Source organism: Choloepus didactylus, chromosome 8 (assembly GCF_015220235.1).
Source record: "Choloepus didactylus isolate mChoDid1 chromosome 8, mChoDid1.pri, whole genome shotgun sequence".
NCBI classification, from domain to species: domain Eukaryota; kingdom Metazoa; phylum Chordata; class Mammalia; order Pilosa; family Megalonychidae; genus Choloepus; species Choloepus didactylus.
In genome coordinates, this window is record NC_051314.1 from 10492343 (window position 1) to 10511675 (window position 19333).

Genomic DNA, 19333 nt, shown 5'->3' on the forward strand with positions numbered 1-19333 from the left:
CCTTTTGGAGGTTCCAGCCCCAGGTCCTCCCCTGGCCGTGGCAGACTTGAGCTGGGGCCAGGCGTTTCAACGGTCCTGCCCCTCTGGCCTTAAAATAACGAATCCCGGAAGAACAACAGACATCTATTTTTACGGATTGCTCCAGAAGAGTTAAAATGGGCTTAATAGCAATATCAGATTCCATCATTTTCTAGAAGAATACCTAAAATGGGGGGACTCTTTAGAAAAGAGCTGGATGAGTGTCTTCCTGCCAGAATGAACAGGAAGGCGGCTTTGTGGAGCTGCCAGGGCATCCACCCTCCGGAAGCTGCTGAGGCTTTTAGGAAGATCCGGAGGCCCCCAAAAAGTCAGAGGCTCCCAGCTGCTTTCCCGGCCGAGTGACCCTGGTCGGGTCCGGGCCTCCCACAAAGAAACGCTGTCCCTGATCACCCCAGGGGCCCCGCAGGATTCCTTGAGAACCAAACGGGAGGGCGTGGAGGAAAGTTGGCAAACAGGCTCCCAAACCAGGTCTCAGGGACAAAGCCCAGGTTGGCCAGGTGAGGAGCTGCGGGAAGGCATCGTGGGCGGAGGGGAGCCCGGGAGCAGAGGGGGCGTCCTGAGTGTGCAGGGAGACCCCCGGGCGGGGCAAGCAGCATCTCAGCACCCACACTTTTTCCCACCCCTCTTGCCTCCTGTCCTTCCAGCCCACCTGGAGGGTTTTGGGACGTGGAACAGCCTTCCCCACCTCTGCAACCCCATCCTGCCCTGCCACGCCTCAGACAAACCCCAGCCCTGAATCAGTGCCTCTTGTTTTTATTACGAAAAGAATATGGTGTTAAACAAAACTCCATGCAGTTGTGTCCAGCGATGTAAAGTACGTGACATGTCCTTCTGCCCCGTCCACCAGAGGTGAGTCTGGAGAGGGGCCCTGGGCGCCCGCTCCGTGGAGTCACCATCATCTAACCCCACCCACGACCACCCACCGTGATCTCCACACACGGAACCGCTAATGCCTTAGCTCTTTAGGGGAAGGAGGCGTCCCTCCAGGGGCTCAGCAGGCAGCTCAGAGCAACAGCCCAATCCTCGAGGGACTCGGTAGCGTGGAGGGCCACAGCCCTCCCTGTCCCTGCGTCTCCTGGGGACAGGGACACCCTTACAGGGGCTTCTGCTAGGGGCTGAACAAAATGAGCTCTCCGGATGAGACCAGCCTGGCCTCCTGCCAGCCCTGTGGGTGACTTGTCACAGGCAGGAGGCCCACACCTCACTTTCCCCCCAAAATAAAACTTGTGACTCCTCTGAGCATCTCAAATGCCCAATATTCTCCTGATGAACAACTCGGCCTGCATGTTCTTGGCTGCTCACTGCCGACCTGCATTTAGAGCTTGGCTGCTGGAGAGGGAAGGGGCTGGAGACCCGAATGTCAAAGGCCAGCTGGGGCTTCCACAGGCTGAGGTCTGGGGAGGGGACAGTGGCTGCCGAGCTGGGCCCAGAATCCAATTAGAATCTCTGGGGCATGCCGAGGCGGCTGCTTTGGGGGTTTGCAAACTTTTCCATAGTCCCTCTGATGGGTGGGAGGCAGGGTGGCTCCTGCGAGCAGCCTTTGGGAGGGTCAGTGACCATCACCAATGAAATGGCCGTGTGCAGAGCACGTCTGAGTGGCTGGAAACCATGCTCTCAGGAGCATTGGCTATTATATGAAAACTTGACAGATACCGCTCCAAGCTCAGAGTCAGGGAAGGGTGTGTCTCTGCTAAGTTGGTGCCTCCTTCCATGGGACAGAGGAAGTCATGGGCAAACCTGCTTCCCTCCTTGCATCTACTGCCGGGCAGCTCATGGGTATCTTTATTTCGTTTCCTTGCCTCCTTCCTCTTCCCTTCTCTCCTCCCCCAGTTTTGGTCTTCTCATGCCTGTGTTTTATCCAGCATGGTCTCTTGGCCTTTGGGAAAGAGAGGGGTTGGGAGATTGGCTCTGGCATCTCCCAGACCTGATCTGGATTGCAGCTCCAGCCCACACTTGCTAAGGGATCAGGAGCACATGGCAGGACCTCCCTGACCCTCAGTCTCTTCTTCTCTGTAAAATGGGTCTCTTCCCAGTCCCTGCCTTGGGTGTGTTGGGAGATACAGTGTTGTGCACACAAAGCCCCTGGCACCACAGCTGGCACCCAGTGAGTGTGCAGGCATGCAAGCTGCGGCCCTCACAGGGAAGCACAACTGGGGAGGCCTCTGAAAGTGACTTGCCTGCCACTCTGTCCCTTTCCTTCCCCTGCAGGAGGACGGTTGTTGGTGACCCACACTGGCCCCCCCATTATAGTCTCCCTGGCCAAAAAGGCTGTTTCCTTCGGCTGCAGCATCAGCTACCGGCTTACCCCAGAATTCAGGGATTTCAGTATCCGCTACTTTCACGTGAACCTCCAGGGCCAGCCTAGCCCTGAGAAGGATGTTTGCTCCCTGCCCAGCCTGGGCGCACTGAACAAGACCCACATCTTGGACTGCCTGGTCACACCCCAGCTGCCGGATGCATCTGCCACCGGCACCTACTACTGCGCCGTCCACTGGCAGCACTTGAATGTGACTGGCGGCGGCACCTTCATCCTGGTCAGAGGTGAGGTTTCTGTGGTGGCTCCTTCCCACTCATAGGGCCCAGAGGTTTCCACCAGCAGAGTTTCCAGCTCAGGATCTGAAGTGGGGAACGGTTTGCCTCGCCCCCAGCTTTGGCAAGCAGAACAGAGCAGCCATGGGAAGCCCCCGGTCGCAGGGATGTGCCGAGGTGTCTGCCTTGGCGTGGAAAGGACAGAAGCGTGGAGGCACGAGGCCCACGATGGGATCTGCCACTGGCACCCTTTGGCAGGTCCCAGTGTCTCATCGGCACTCATGGGGGTTTGGGTGTGTGCAGAATCAGGTGTGTGCATGTGTGTGTGTTTGTGGGGGCCACGGGGGTGCAAGCATCTGGCTCATTCTCAAACGAATGATGACCCCCAAAGTTGAGAATGAACCCCTCACCAAAGCCCCGTGTCGGTTTCCTAGGGCTGCCACAACAGAACCACAAGCAGTTCTGGGAGGCAGAAGTTGCAGAGAGCTCCCTCTGAGGTCTGTAGGGTGCTGGCGGTAGCTTGCTGGCAATCCCTGGCCTTCTTTGGCTTGTGGCATAACTCAATCTGCCTCCTTCAAATGGCTGAGTCCTCTCTCTGTGTCTCCCTCCCACTGACTGTGTCAAATCTAAGGAACCCATTGCATTAGATCAGGACCCACCCTAACCCAGTTTGGCCTCCCCTTAACTGGTAGCACCTTTGAAGACCCTATTTACAAACAGGATCACATTCACAAGACCGGGGTTGGGACCGAAACATATCTTTTTGGGAGACACAGTTCAAGCCATAACATCATGATGCTCTGACCTGATGGGAAGCAGCTGGAGGCTCCTTCAGAATCCCTGTTTGAACCCTGGTCCTGCTGCTTCCCGAGGGGTGACCCTGGGCCTGGTCTTCACAGCCACCCTCTGCCAGTCACGGCCTTCCGCGGGGATGAAGTGAGATTGTGCATGGAAGGGATGGTGCCTGGAGCAGGAAGTGCTTGATACAGCAGACGCTGATGTCCCTGGTGTGTGGTTGGAAGGATGGATGGATAGATGGATGGATGGATAGATGGATGGATGGAAGGACAGATGGATAGACAGATGAATGGTGGGATGGTGGATGCATGATGGGTAGGTGGATGGATGGATGGATGGATGGGTAGGTGGATGGACGGATGGATGGATGGTGGGATGGTGGATGGATGATGGGTGAATGGATGGATGGATGGATAGATGGATGGATGGATGGATGGGTGGATGGATGGATGGGTAGGTGGATGGATGGATGGATGGATAGATGGATGGACAGATGGATGGATGGAAGGATGGATGGATAGACAGATGAATGGTGGGATGGTGGATGGATGATGGGTGGATGGGTGGATAGATGGATGGATGGATGGATGGGTAGGTGGATGGATGGATGGATGGATGGATGGTGGGATGGTGGATGGATGATGGGTGGAGAGCAGGGGAAGATGGAGGGCTGTGCCCTTCACTTACCCCTGGTGCAAACCAGCCTCCTGCCCCATCTCCTTACCATGTCTCCCCACAAAGTAGATAATCATTATCGCCATCTCACAAATGGGAACAAGGAGGCCCTGAGAGGGGAAATGACTCCCCCAGGGGCCTATAGGCAGTTCACCAAGGAAGGTAGGTGAGGGCACTAAAGGAGCAAAAGATGCCATCCCTGCCCTTACAGAAAACAAACAAGGAGGCTCAGCCAACATGGGTGTGAAAGGAGGACCTGAGTAGAGGCTGGGCCGTGGGGGTCCTAGAGGGCAGGGGTCCCTGCAGGGGAGGATTGTAAGCAGGGTCCGGGGTAAAGGAGAATGGCAGGATTGGGAGGCCTGGGGTTGGTGGGGGTGGGCTGTGCCCTGGGTGCTCCTGGGGAACTAACCCCTCAGCTTCCTCCCCTCCCCCTAGATGCCGGGTACCGAGAGCCCCCAGTGGGCCCCAAACAGCAACTGCTCTTTGGCTTCACGGGCCTCCTAGCGTTCCTGAGTGTGCTGGGCACGGCTCTGCTGATCTGGAAGAAGGTAGGGGAGACGGAGCGCCCACCACACAGCACAGCGACACCACCTCTCTTCTGCACACATGGCCCCCTGGGGGCTGCCCACCTACCCCTCAGGCATCTGGGTGGGCCCAGTGAGTGGCATCCACTCCTCTACAGGTGGGCCACCCCCGCTCGCCTGATCCTCGCACCTGGGGCTGAGGGCGTCTCCTCCCACCACAGCCCACGGTCTCTGGGCCGGTGCCACTACCTGGCTCCACTGGGTCCCTTGTGATCTCATCGCAGAAAATCGGGCTCTGCAGAAAATCAGCCTCTAAGAGTCTGAACGAAGCCGCCCTCCTGCTTAGCATTTCTAGCCCCCAAATTAAGAACCTGTGTCCTGGGTTTTCTTTCCTGGAAAGAAGGAAGTGTGGCCTGGGAGCCTCTAGGCCGCCAAGCACCATCTGCCCACTTGACCACTCCAGAAAGTGAGGCTCAGAGAGGCTGTGACCTGCCCCAGGTCACGCCGCCAGCAAGCGGCCCTTCAGGGCTGGTACACGGGTGGAGTGGGCAGTTCAGTTCCGCCTTTTGCCCGACCCACTCCTGCCCATGCTGTGGACGGCGTCTACCCAGGCAGGGGTGGGGGGTCTCCCCGCTGGTGCTCCCCAAACTGCACCATCACCCACCTGCAGATTCCTGCCCAACGCCCAGACTCCCAGCCAGGCAGGGGAGTCATGAGGACAGACCCAGGCGCTGTTGCCCACAGCCTCTGAGCCCAGCTCGCGGACGGGCACATGAAAGGAGCAGCTCCGAGGGGCCGGGCTCTGGGGTGCACAGACGGCCAGTCAGGGCTGCGGACTGGGGCCTGCCCCCTCCGTCCTGGCTGCCCGAGGGCTGCGCTCTCAGCAGCTCATGCCCGCCCTCTGGGAACAAGAGCTTTGCGGCTCCCAGGCTTGGGCCTGGGGACGAGCTCAGTCAGCGAAGGCCCTGGGTTTCAGGGGAGGGCACCGGGACCACCCGGGGTCTCCCTGGACCAGGGAAGGCTCAGCCCTGGCACCCAAAGGGCCAGAGCCACCTTCACGCCCAGAGAAGTCGCCCCCCTTAGATGGGAATCCAGGCATTCGTGCATTCATACATTCATGTATTCAACACGTATTTATTGAGCACCCACTGTGTTTCAGGCCTTTTTCTAGGCCCTGGAGGAACAGCAATGACCAAACTGAACCCAGAGAAATCCCTGCCCTCGTTGAATTCATGTTCTAGTTGCAGGGAGACAGACTATAAACAAGGAAACAAGTCAATAGGTAATATACGAGATGTAATGATTGTAGGAGGTGTGGGAAACAGCAAAGCAGGAAGGGTGGTGAGTGAGGGAGTAAGGGGCTTTCTGTTTTATAAGGTGGCAGGGAGGGTCCCACTGACGTGACACTGTAAAGGGATGGAGGGAGAGAGGGAGAGAGAGAGCCAGGCAGACGTCAGGGAAAAGCATGTCCAGCAAGGAACAGCAGGTACAGATGCTCAGAGGTAGGAGCATGCTCAGAGTGTTCCAGGAAATGCCAGGTGGGGAGAAAGCTGCCACTGGGCTAAAAGCAGCCCCAGCTGGATTAGAATTTGGGAGGTGGGCCCCGTGGAGTCGGATGGCTGCCGGTGGCCCATCCCCTCCTGGACCAATGAGTTCTTGACCGTGAGCTGAGTATGGGCCAGTGTGTATGGAGGCCCAGCTGGACAGTAGGACAGGTGGCCACTGAGGGCCGAGCGGGTCACGGATAGGCCAAGGGAAGACCCGAAGTGGTGAGGTGCAGCCCAAGCCCCCAAGGATGACAGGTGGGCAGCTTGGGGGCAGCAGGGAGGGACTGTCAGCAAGCCGGAGACAGGGCAGCGCCTGTGTGGTGTGAAGGCCTGGCGGAGAGGGTGCCCGGCTGGGCCCCGTGGGTGCCAAGAACGGAAGACGGTTGGAAAGAGCTCGCCACCCAGGGTGAGGGGCTGCCTGGAGGGGCCAGGGAATGTGGGGTGACTGTTGGAGCCAGCGAAAAGGATGACCCTCAGGCATGAGACACGCACACAGGCAGGCCCTGACCTTTGTCCTTGTCCCATTCCCGAGAGTCCCCGTGGCTGGCTCCTTCTTGTCTTTTTGGACTCAGCTCCAGCATCCCCTCCTGGGCCCCTGGGCCCCTGGCTGGCCTCCTGTGCCTCTGCCCACCCCCATCCATCTGCCTGGGTCTCCTACTCCCCTCCATGTCCCCCCAGCACGTGACGACTGAGAACAACCTCATTTGCCCCCTTGCTCCCCCCTGCAACGTGCTGAGGCCAGCCCTCTAGCACAGGGCCTGGTGCAGGGTACCCCCTCAATAAATGTTTGCTGTGGGGCTGTACAATTATCAGAGCCCTTTCAGGCCCATTAGTAAATTCCCTCATGCCTTCCACAGATACTAACTGAGCACCTACTATGTGCCGGGCCCTGTCCTGTAGACTGGGCCTGCAGAGGGAGCACAACAGACAAAATCTCACCGTCTGGTGGGGAGGCTGACTCTTAAACAGTCAGTCAAGACGTTTCGAAAAGGAAGAAGCAGTCAGTGTGAGCCTTAAGAGCACAGATTCGGGGCTGGGGTTTAAATCCTGGCTCTGCCACTTAGGTGGGCAGGATGCTTACCTCCTCTGTGCCTCAGTTTCCCCATCTGTAAAATGGGGGTGACAAGTAGAGGACCTGCATCTTGGGGTTGCTGGGAGGAGCAGAGGGGCTAGTGCAGGCACTTAGCAGAGCCCCAGGGCAGCTGGCACCATCTAGAAGCCAGAGGTGACCACGCTTCCGAAACAGGCTCCCATGTGGCTCGAGGGGTCGAGGCCGGCCTCCGGGGCAGGGGCCTCCCAGTGCTCCTGCCGATCCCCAGCATCTGACCCAACATAGCACATGCCCTTCCCTCAGTCCCAGGACCCCACGCCCTCCTGGTTTTCATCCCACCCCATAGCAGCCCTTTGCCAGGTCACCCTCCTCTTCGTGGCCTCTAAACACTGGCACGTCCCAGGCCTTCCTCAGAACTCTTCCCTGCTCTGTCTACACTCCCCTGCTCGCCCTGCTCCTGGAGCTTTAAATCCCCTCCATCCACTGAAGGCACTACCTGAACCCTCTCCGAGCTCCAGACACTGCATGTGCTGTTCTGGGTGCTGTTCTCTCTGCCTGGGACCCACTCAGACTCCAGGAGCTCGGGATCCCCTCCCCGTCTTCAGGAGACAAGGGCAGCCTGAGAAGTCCACCACAGCCCCCAGAGATGCAGGGCCCTTCCCCAGGACCCCACAGCAGCACAGGCCTCCCCGGGTGACCCCCCAGTCTCACTAGGAGCACCCCCAGAACAGGCTCCTTAACCACCACGCAACCCTCAGCGCCCGGCCCAGGCCCAGCTCATAGGAGGGCTGTTGTGTGTTGCTGACCGGTCCCCGTTTTTCTGGCCCCCAGGGCTCCAGAGCTGGGCCAAGGTCTGCCTCCCGCTGCTCCCCACAGGCTCGCGCCCTCCCTCAGCGGCCACCAGGACAGCTGCCTCAGCGAGGGAGAGGCACTGGGACCCGTCCTCACAGGAGGAGGCCCCGAGGTGACCCAGGGTGGCCTTTGGCTTTGACAGACCTCCCAAGAAGCAGATGCTGCAGGGGAAGCAGTCTTGGATTTGAGACCAGGGCATTGGGGATCAGTCCAAGCACAGCCATTTACTACTTGGGCAAGCCTCAGTTTCCCCCTCTGTTAAATGGGCAATTCCATGCACACCTCCTCAGGTTATTATGAAAATTAAATGAAAATAGAAAAATACCCCAGTGGTCTTTGTAAACTAAAGTACCACAGATGTCAGCACCTATCTAACTGGGTCTATGAGACCTACACATTCAAACAAAACAGAGGAGTGGAAACTCCGGGTACTGTTGGATCAGACCCGGGTTCAAATCCTGCCTTGGCTGCTTCCTGGCTGGGCGCCCTCAGGCAAGTCACCTGCCCTCTCTGAGCCTCCACTTCCTCATGTGTAGACCAGACACAGGGAGACTTATCTCACAGGTTTGCTGAGGGGTGCGGGAGGTGGGGCAGGTAAGGAGCTCAGTGCTGCACCTGGCACACGGTGAGACTCCAGGGTGAGCCGTTGCTGTTCAGTGGCTGGGGGTGGCGCCAGCTTCTGCCTGAGAGTTAAGTAGCTCTTGAGAGCTGATCCCTGAGTAAATGGGCTGGGGATTGGCAGGCAGCCAGGGTTTTTAATTAGCTCCTGCCCGAGATGAGGCTGCTTTTGCTCCACTGCTGGCAACATGGTGCCTGGCAGCAGTGGGGAGCCCAGGCCACCTCCCTCTGCTTCAGAAAGGAGCTGGCAGCACCCGCCTGCCACCCGAGCCCCTCGCCTTCCCTGCAGGCCACCCCACCCTTGCCTCCACGACCACCACTGCAGCGTGGCACAGCAGCCAGCGTGAGCTTTCTGAAACTGGGATCTGCTTCCGGTGCCTCCTGCTTTAAAGCCCTCAGATGCTTCCCACATGGCCCTCGGCAGCTGTCCTCGCCCGTCCCAGGCAGGTCCACCCCTCTCTGGCCACGTTGACCTTCAAGTCCCTCAGGACCCATGGCCTCTGCCTGGAACTCTTTCCTCCCATCTTGCAGAACGAGTTCCTTCCCAGTAGTCAGGTCTCAGCTTGAACATCCCTTCCTGCCGGGTCAGGGGTTCCCTCGTGTGCCAGGGGCTCTGTGCCCGCCCGCCAGCACACGTGCCACATGTTAGTAAAACTGCTAGTTTCATCATCCGTCTCCCCGCCGGACCCTTAAACTCCGGGAGAGCAGGAGACGTGCCCACCCATGCTGCCCGGCTAACAGGAGATGCCTGACAGGGGGTGTTGGTGGCTAAGGGTCTCCGGAGTGCTGTCAGGGAGCCAAGCACTTACCCACTCGCCCCCTCGCTGGGTCCTACGGCAATCTCACAGGGCTGGTTACTGCTGAAGGAACTGAGGCCGCGGCCGAGCCGGTGAGGGGCAGAGCAGGGCTGGACGCCCGGCTGGCTGGCGCCAGCTCAGGGCACACCCACAGCCATCAGCTCTGCAGCCTGCGGCCCTGCCAAGCTGGCACCATGCCCTGCTGCTCCCTCTGCCCCTGAGCAAGGCGCTCGGTCCAGGCCTCGTGCTGGTGTTTCACATTTCCCAAGTCAGGCAGAGGAGAGGTTTGATGCAGGACTTGGAGGCATCTGCCACATGTCCCTGGAGAGGATGGGTGGGTGGGGGTGGGGGGTGCTGAGTGATTTATCTCTGCGTGGCCTAAGGACAATCTGTCACCCTTTCCCCTGGTGGGGACCATGAGGGGAGGGAGCCTCCCTGTCCCCAGCCCTGACTCCTCCCCCCACAGAAAGGAATGCAGCTTCCAGGGAAGCACCCTGCCCAGAAGTGCCCGGAACCCAGAGCCACCAGCCACCCTGAGCACCCTCCAGCTGAATCCGTCTACACAGTGAGTCCCAGGGCCTCTCTCGGGCCTGTGGGTGAGCCCTGACACTCGCCTGAGACCCCGGCTCTGTCACCTGCCAGCTGTGTGAGCGCTCAGAGCCTCAGTCTCCCCATCTGTAAAACGGGGACGATAATTCCACTATTGGGATTGCCAAGAAGGTGACATGAGATGACAAGTGTGTGGCCCCTGACCCCGGGTGTACACAGAAAAGTGACTTTCCACCCTGCCCCCTGCCTTGGTCCCCCTCCCACTTCTGAACTTGGGGTCATGAAGGCACGAGCTGGAGGGAGTCGCAAAGTTCCTTCATCTGACCCAGTGACACTGACCACTCAACAACTCCTTCCCGTTTTTATTGCACAAACAACATCGCAGTAACAACAACAAAGAGACACAAAAAGAGGAAAAGGTCAGGCACCGTCCCACGGCCTGCTCACATCAGTGATTTTCAATTCTTCCCACGCGTGCCCCCCTCCCACTGGCGGACACTGTTTTAGGTTGTTACAATCACAGCAGAGACAAGGGCCGGGACCCTGTTTGTCCCACCCCCTGGTGTGTCACTGCAGCATCTGCCTAACTCCCTGGGGGAGTGGCCGTCCAGCCCCGCTCCGGGCTGTGTGTGTCCACTCGCACTGCCCAGGGACCGGGGCCGGGGAGGGGAGCGTGTCCTTTGGCAGATAATTTTATCTCAGAGAGAAACCAAATGCCAGCCTGCGCCAGCTGGGTCTCAGATCCGTGGGATGGGAGCAGGGGGGCTGGGATCCCCGCTGGACCCCTGGGAGGTGTGCCCTCCGGCCTAGGATTCTGCCTGTACCTGCAGACCCACCCCCCACCTGGACTCACCTGCAAACCCTTCACACAGGAAGCCCTTCCCCCACTGCCCCCAGCCCCACAGGGAGGGCACGTAGAAGACGGCACGTTTATAGGTCGTGTCCACCTCCCAGATGGCCTCCAGCCCCTCATCCCAGGGAATCCCCACCGGCCGCTGCCCCCTGGACTCCCCATCTCTCTTCTCCCCCAGCAACTCACCATGGTGTTTTTCCTAAGAGGAACTCTGGTGCCAGCGACTACATACAAGCATTCCCTCCACCTCTCTTCCCCCGCCCCGTTTGTATCTCAGAAAGAAGAAAATAGCCATTATCCTAATTCCATCTTCCCAGATAAATACCAGAATCCTACTAACATCCACTTTTGTACCTTCCAGTGTTTCTTCTATAAATACACAGAAAGAGACACAACATACACACATCCTCACACGTACTATTTTCTTCACTTGGAGTAGTACAGCTATTTTTTCATGTTACACTATAGCATGAACATTTTCCCATGGGAATAAATATCCTTCTGTGAGATTGTTTTGAATGGAAGAGACTTACTTTTGAAGGAACATCTTTCTCGCCTGTGTTTAGAACCTCCTGAGGCTCAGGGGGCTTCTCGGGAGGGTGGAGAAGGAGCCAACTGCCCTGCAGGGTGGATGGGAAAGGCTTTGGGATCTGGAAGGAGAGGGCAGGGAAGGTCTCGGGACTTTGCTGGCCCCTGAGGCCAGGGGCTGACCGGGCAGATGAGGGTGACATCACCACCGCCATCTGCTGTGGGCAGGGTCCCAGGAGAGAACCTTACCCCCATCGTCTCAGCAATCCTTGTGACAGGGCTTTGGGGTACAGGAGTTGTCCCCATTTTAGTTTCATTTTCTAATTATTGCTGGTATACGGAAATACAATTGGTTTTTGTATATTGACCTCACAGAAGATGAACTTGCTAACTTCACTCATTCATTCGAAGCATTTTGCCATAAATTCCTTAGGATTTTCTACAAAACCAATCACATCATCTATGAACAATGGTGGTTTCATTTCTTTATTTCAATCCCAATGCTTTTTATTTCTTCTTCTTTATCCCCTTGCTTTATTGCCCTGCCTAAGACTGCCAGGATGTTGGTGAATAGGAGGCCTGATGGCATCCTTGTCTCGTTCCCAATGTCCAGGGAAGGCTCTTTTGTATGTTCCTCCTCTACTTTTTCTGGATGGATATTAGATCACTGATTTTCAATCTTTATTCTTTCCTAATTTAGACATTAGGCTATAAAATTTCCCTATAAATGAAGCTTTAGCTGCTTCTCACAAGATTGGTATGTCATATTTTCATTTACTTTCAGTTTTGTGTTCTACTGAGATTTCTTCCTTGACCCAGGGTTATTTAAATGTGTTTCACCTAATTTTCAATGTTTAATTAGTTTCTAGTGATCTGTTTTTTTTTTTCATTCGTCTTATTCCCCTGCGATCAGAAAATTTGCTCTGTATGATGTGACTCCTTTGAAATCTGTTGAGCATTGCTTTCTGGCCCAGCTTGTAGTCCATGTACACGTGAAAAGAACTTGTACAGGGGATGGTTGGGTGACGCTCTCTATATGTCAATTAGATGATTTTGTTGATCATGTTGTTCAATGTCCCATGTCCCTATTGGTTTTTATCTGGTCTTTTTATCGGTTGCTAAGAGAAGTAACTTAAAATCGTCGTATGATTGTGGATTTGTCTATTTCTCCAGCAAATTGTGTCAATTTTTGCTTTTTTTTCTCATGTGGAAAGATGTTCATGATATATTGTAACATGGAAAAAACTGACCTACTAAGAACATGGATTTGGAGTGGGCTCTTTTGCTCACTGATTCTGCTGCCTAAACTTTCTGATTCTTGGTTCCATAATCTGTAAACTGGCTGATAATGGAATATTGCATTTTCAGCCAAAAATGTGCTATGATTTCCTCCATATTAAAATCCTTACCTTGAGCCCATGTCTCCCTCCAGTCACCCTGACCTTTCTCCCCAGCTCCTTCCAGAGTTGTCAAACTCTCTGTCTTCAATTTCTCTCTCCCCTTTCCTCTCTGACCTGCTAAGACAGGCTTTCACCCCACCTCTACAATGGAATTTTCCTTCTCAAGGTCGCTGACGACTTCCACGCTGTGAAATCCAACAGTTGGTTCTCAGTTCCTCATCTTGCTTGATGAATCAGGCCCCTCCTCGATGCACTTTCTTCGTCTGCTTCTGGGACACCCCACTCTTTCCTGACTTTCTGAGTCCCTGCCTTGCCTCCCTGGTCTCTTTTCCTGGCTCCTCCCCAGCCCCCGGCTTCTGAACATTGGTGTAAAACCCTGGCGCCAACTCTGGGACCCTTTCTCTCTCATCTGTACTCTCTGCCTGGGCCATCTCGTCCTGCCTCAAGGCTTTTAAGATCATCTGTACCCCAGCAGCTTCCAAACTTACTTCTCCAGCGCAGACATCTCTGGACACTGGATTCAACTCCAGGGGGGTGTCTAATCAAATGCTCTCAAACCAAACCCCAAGTCTTTACCCATCAAAGTGCCTCTTCCCGCTGTCCCCCTCGTCGTAGTAAATGATTGCTCGGTCCTTCCAGGTTGCTCGGGCCTAAAACCTTGAAGTGGTCCTTGCCTTCTGTCTCACTCCCCATAGCTGATCCACTAGCAGACCTTGTCTCAAAGCATATCCAGTGTCCAACACTGCTCACCCCCCAGTGCCAACGCCTGGTGGGAGCCACCACTGTTTCTCACCTGGGGTCCTACATTTGGTACCTTGTCAGGTGGCATATTTTTAGCCTCACCAGCTCCCCACCCCCCATGGTCTGTTCTCCACTTGGCTGCAGCCAGAGGGACCCTGTTAAAGCACAGACAGTTCATGTCCCTGGTTAGTCTAGGACCTCCAAGAAGCAGACACCAAGCTGGGTTTAAAAGAGCAGTAATTTTACCAGAGAAACCAACTGTGAGAGAAAATGGGGAGGGAAACACTGGGAGAATGGTCAGGCTGTGACTGTTCTCTCCCCATCCCACCTCCAGAGCACAGCAAAACAATCTCTCTGTGCAGGCACCCAACCAAAGGGAGTGGTGTTTCTGTGGTCATTGAGAATGGGCATGACTGGGAGTGACTTCAGCTATGGCCTCTGCCTGCCTGGAGGAAGTTGTTGGCACTGACTTCAGCCCTCTTGCAGGGCTGGTGACCATTCCAGGTCATCTGACTGCAATCTGGTGCCAGCTTCGTTGCCCCTGGGCAGTGGGGAGTCAACGGGCCCCAGAAGGTATGGGCCCCAGGCCCAGCCCAGCTCCAGCCCAGCCCCAGGCCCAGCCCAGCCCCAGGCCCAGCCCCAGCCCGAGGCCCAGCCCAGCCCCAGCCCCAGGCCCAGCCCCAGGCCCAGCCCAGCCCCAGGCCCAGCCCCAGGCCCAGCCCCAGCCCCAGCTCCAGCCCCAGCCCAGCTCCTTCCCATAGTCAGAGGCCCCGCATTCCTGCAGCAGGCCCACAGGCTGAGTGAGGCAGCTCCCCCCACCACTGCCAAGGAGGGCTGGGATAGTTTGGTTTAGCGCCTTAGAAGGTGTCCTGTTGACAAGGCTCACCCTCCATTTCACAGCCTAGAGATGCAGGTCACACCCTGAATACAAATGCGGCTCCGCAGGTCAGGGCTTGTCAAAGGCTTCACTCAGCAGCTGCTAATTGGCGGTAACACCACAACCTCCCTGCCCTGTCCCCCTGGGCCCACAGCCCTGCAGCTGCTCCTGCCAGGCCCGCAGCTCGAGGCCCACCCACCCATGAGGCCAATTGCAGCTCCATCCCAAGGGCCCGTGTGACCTTAGGCAAAGTGTGGTGGGTGGGCGGGCAGCCAGCTAGAGCTGGACACAAGGGAGAGGAGAACCTCGTGAGAACCCCAGCTCCCCCTCCGAGACGCCAGCCGAAGAGGCCATTTCCCTGCCACTCTCGGGTCCAGAAATTTCCAGCCCTGAGTCCGTCAGATCTGGGGGGTCCAGGCTGGGCCCGCAGCGGGGAGCAGGGGGCAGAGGTCTGCTGAGGAGCAGAAGCCCGTTTCCTGTGCCAGGCTTGCTGGGGATGATCCGAGCGGTGGTGAAAATGGGACAGGCCAGAGCAGGCCTTGGAAGTTCCCTTTCCCTGGAAATGGGGCTCCTCCTTGGGCGGCCCTGCCCCCTTGCCTGCCCAGAGGCATGTCTAGCAGCCTCTCCCAAGGCCCACCTGCTTTAGGGCTCGGAAGACCCCTAGAACTGGTCCCCAGGGCTGCCTCACCAGCCCCTATCTGACACCCTTGAAATGAGGGTCTTCCAAGCGCCAAATGGAATATTACTCAGGTTTTCATGCCCAGCTGCCTCTCGGCACCTCCCTCCCTCCTGCCCCTCCCCCACCCCACCCTCCTCCTCCTCTCCCCTCCCTTCCCCCCTCCCCTGCCTCTGAGCGCACCACCTGTCTCCCCAGCCTGCCTCAGCAACCCTTGCTTGCCTGTTGCCAGGGAAACCGCCTCCTTGGCAACAAGCCGGCACCCAAATGACACGCACACGTGGGAAGGAAAGGTTCCTGCCTCTTGCCTAGGAAGTCTGCTGGAGGGCTGTGTTCCACCAACCCCAGAGAATGGGGTCTGCCCCTCACATGGGACCCCAGAAAGAGTCCAGGCTGTAACCGCAGAGGGGAAAGAGGCACCAGCCTCTCTAGAGGATCGTTCAACAGCTGCTTATTAAGCACCTACTATTTGCCAGACCCTGTGCTGGGCTATTAATGCACAATGTCTCATCTAATCCTGCACTGGGCCTACAGGGTAGAAAGGATTATTCCCATTTTACAGATGAGGGGACTGAGGCACAAAGAGGTTGATGGGGTTGCCCAAGGCTGACAAATGTGAGAGCCGGGATGTGAACCCAGCCTTGTCCGACTTCAAAACCCCAGCTCTTTTATCCTATCCATGGCCTCTGGGCAGGCCGCTTGGAGCTGGGGCAAGAATGAGTGTGAGCCTGGGACACACCCAAGTGGGCAAGGAGCCGCTTCTCACAGCCCCGTCAGTGCTCTTTGTGCCAAGCTCAGGCGTGGGTGCAGGGACGCAGAGATAAACCTGGCATGGCGTCCACCCTCAAGGAGCTCCCAATCTGGTGGAGGAGGCTGCTGGGGAGCAGTGCTTCTCCCCAGAGAGGCCAGAGGCTCAGATCCCCCCAGCCCCACTGGGGCTCACCTGCCCTGGGGGGAGGGCAGGCTGTGGTCAGAAAGCAGGTGATGGGAACTCGAGACTACCCAGGAGAAGCATTTGGGTACTGCCCAGAGCCCAGGGGGCCCCAGAAGGGTGGCTGAGGTGGATGAGAGGAAGGTGACTGTGGGTGGGAGATAGCCAAGGCCACAGCTGCACTCGGGACTCCCCAGCCTGGCACAAGCCCGATAGGATAGAAGAAGGGTGACCCCGATGGGTGCCAAATGTGGCTGGGGAGAGGGTTCAGGGGCCCTGGAGGATGTGGATGGGTGGGGGGGGGGACCCCCCAGGGGCAGGGGCTTTGAACCAGGGGAGGGTGAGGGAGATGGCAGTGGGGGTCTTGCTGAGCAGGTCACAGCTGGGAGCCTTGGGACAGGCAGGGACATTGGGAGCAGGCCCGGGCCCTTCCTCTGACCAGCCAGGTGGAGGCCCAGACAGAGCCACCGGGGCCGAGCCCAGGAGGCTGCCTCAGTTTCCCAGGTGGCCACAACAGAGCACTGTGACCTGGGTGGCTGAAAGCAACAGTGAGAGAGGCTGGAGGGCTGAGTTCACAGTGCTGGTGGAACGTGCTCCCTCGGGGTCTTCAGGGAAGAATTATCCCTGCTCTCTCGTGGCCTCTGGCAGTGGCCTGCTGGCCATCCCTGGCCTTCTCCCCTCCATCTGTGTCCAATTCTCTCCTTCTCATAAGGACACCAGTCATGTTGGGTCAGGGCCCAGCCTAATCCAGTTTGGCCCCATCTTAGCAAATAACATCTTCAAAGACGCTGTTTCCAAGTAACGTCACATCCACGGGACTGGGGCTCAGAACACGAACATGAACATGTCTTTTGGGGGACACAAGTGACCCCAGAGCAGAAGTGTTGAATGGTGAGGGAGGCAGCAGGGAGCCCAGAGAGGAAGGGGTGCTGGGCAAGCAGGAAAGGGGGCAAGGGGAACGGCAAGTGCAAAGGTCGGTGGTGTGGCCATGCCTGGTGTGACCTGGCAAGGCGGGTGTCCCTCCCGGGCTGCAGCCCGCAGGCCCCTGCCCTTCCCTGCCCTTCCCTGCCCTTCTGTGACCTCCCTGACCTTCCGGCCCTGTCCCCTGCAGGCCCTGCAGCGCCGACAGACCGAGGTCTATGCCTACATCGAGAGTGAAGAAGGCGCCTCGCCCACCGCGCAGAGCCCTCCTGCCCAGGTAGGCAGCAGTGGGGCAGTGAGCCCAAGCCTGGGGATCACCAAAACCTGGCCCCTCTGACCCTCAGTCTCTTCATCTGTGAAATGGAGGTTACACAGGGCCATGGGAGCCTCCTTCTGGAGAACTGCATCCTCTCTCTCCAAGGCACCTGGCCCAGTGGCTAAGAGCACACAGGTTTGAATCCCTGCTTCACCTCACCACTGTGCAGCCCTGGGCCCAAGTCTCCTCGGTGTAAACTGAGGAGCCTGGCAGTTCTCAGTTCATAGTTTACTGTGAGGATTGGATATTACACTGGGAGAGGTGCCTGGGACCCAGGAGGTGTCTGTGCGATGCGAGTGTGTAACTGGCACCGAGCACAGTGCAGTGTCCACACTGGCTAGTCAGGGGGTTCGTTGGGCCCCTCACTGCCCCCAGGCTGGGTGCTGGCGTTAAGTCGGGGAGCTGGAGTCTGCTCTGGAGCCAGGCTCAGGGAGGGGCAGTTGCCATTATTATCTGATGGGCAGGGACAGGGGCTCCCTCAGGTGTATCACTTAATCAGACTTTCGCTCATAAGCCTCGGTGTTCTCATCTGTAAGTGGGTGAGTGGTGTTTTCCTGCAGTACCATGCACTCTGAATCCAAATGAGTCAAGTGATGAAATAACGTCTTTGCCAGTGCCTTGAACACTATCAAGTACAGGAGGTTCTTTAGATGTGCAGGAGCCCACACGTGATGGGGGGACCCACGGGCACCTCGGAACGGGCTGGCAGGGAGTGAGGGGGGCTGATGCACAGGGCCCCTCACGTGTTGTTGACTCTCCCAGTCTCAAAGTCCTGTCTATACTCAGCCCTGAACTGCAACCCCGATGGAAATGGGGGCTTCCCCACCCTGGGACCACCGAGGATGTGGGGCCTGCTGGCCATCCCCGGCCTTCTCCCCTCTGTGTGTGTCCACTTCTCTCCCTTCTTACAAGGACACAGCTTGTGCTGCGTTAGGGCTCAGCCTAAGCCAGTTTGGCCTCAACTTAACAAATAAGATGGGTGTTGGGCAGGAGGGAGAGGCATGTCCCTGCCCCCCCGGAGCCTCCAGTCTGCAGAAGCAGGGGCACTGACCGTGCACGCACACAAAGACGTCTGCAGCCCTCTGGGGGGTGGGGGGCTCCAGGCAGGGATTGGGGGGGCCTTGGGGGAGGCTTGGCTGAGCCCTTCAGGGTGAGTAGGGGGCAGCCAGGGAATGGGGGAGTGGGGCGAGCATCTCACACAGAGGGGAGGGCACCGGGGAGGCCCGTGTGGCTGGAAGGCCGAGAGCTGGGGTGGCCCAAGGGCCTTGGGGACAGAGGGCAGCTCTCCCTGTCAAAGCTCCACACGAAGCCATATGCTTGTTTGCCTCTGACTAAAACTAAATCAGCGCAGTTTCATTCTTTCCTCCTGAGAGTTTGTTTCTTTTTTCCAGGAGGAACCTCCTAGATCTGAGGATGAAGGTGAATTTAACCTGGTCTATGAAAATCTCTAGGGCGAGCTCCACCTGCCCCAGGTGTTGCCCTGGACCTGCCCCTGCCAGCAAAGGACTTGATGGGCACTGGCGTTGGGGCCCAGCACCTCGCCCCCAGGCTCTGGCCCTCACACCTTGGCCTGCCCCGTCCCTTCTGCACCCCACCCAGCCCTGCCCACCGAGGGGCCCACAGCCCAGGCTGCTCCCCCACCCCTCCCAGGCAGGCCCTTCCTCCCGTGGGCCAGCGGGCAAAGTGCCCCTCACTCCTCCAGGGCCGACAGGCCCCGTGCTGAGCCCTTCCCTCCCTCTCAGGCCCAGGAGCCAAGGCAGCCGGAATCTGTTACCTGTCAGGTGCATCCCTCCCCCAAGCAGACTGTGAGCACCCAGGAGGGACCAGGAAGGGACCCCAAGGTCAGGGCTATGTGCAGGAGCCTCAAGGGGGTGCTGGAATAAAGGAGTGGCCGTGCAGACGTCTCCCACCCGCAGGGTGCCCACATGAGGTGTAGGAAGGGGCTGGTGTGGGGTTATAGGGCACAGGCAAGAACGGTGGCCGTGCAGGGGCTGGGCTGGGCTCAGGGGCAGATCTGGAGGCCAAAGAGGTCGCTCTGGAGCAGGGCAGGAACGGGCACACAGAACGAGACCCTGGGCATCTTTCTCGGTGGCGGGAGGGCTGGTTAAACA

The 19333-nt window shown here is 57.7% G+C and overlaps 1 protein-coding gene across 2 annotated transcripts in view; it reads left to right on the forward strand.

The window, feature by feature from the left end:
* The window catches only part of NFAM1 (NFAT activating protein with ITAM motif 1), a 30744-nt gene extending 11624 nt beyond the window's left edge, over positions 1-19120 (forward strand). Inside the window, exons 2-6 of one of the 2 annotated variants that reach the window (XM_037846728.1) lie at positions 2248-2580; positions 4477-4589; positions 9897-9995; positions 17097-17183; positions 18614-19120. In XM_037846728.1, coding sequence (XP_037702656.1) covers positions 2248-2580; positions 4477-4589; positions 9897-9995; positions 17097-17183; positions 18614-18673 — 692 coding nt within the window. In that variant the 3' untranslated portion in view covers positions 18674-19120. The remainder of the gene's footprint in view (positions 1-2247; positions 2581-4476; positions 4590-9896; positions 9996-17096; positions 17184-18613) is intronic. The other variant, XM_037846729.1, reaches the window with a different exon arrangement.
* The last annotated feature ends 213 nt before the right edge of the window (positions 19121-19333 follow it).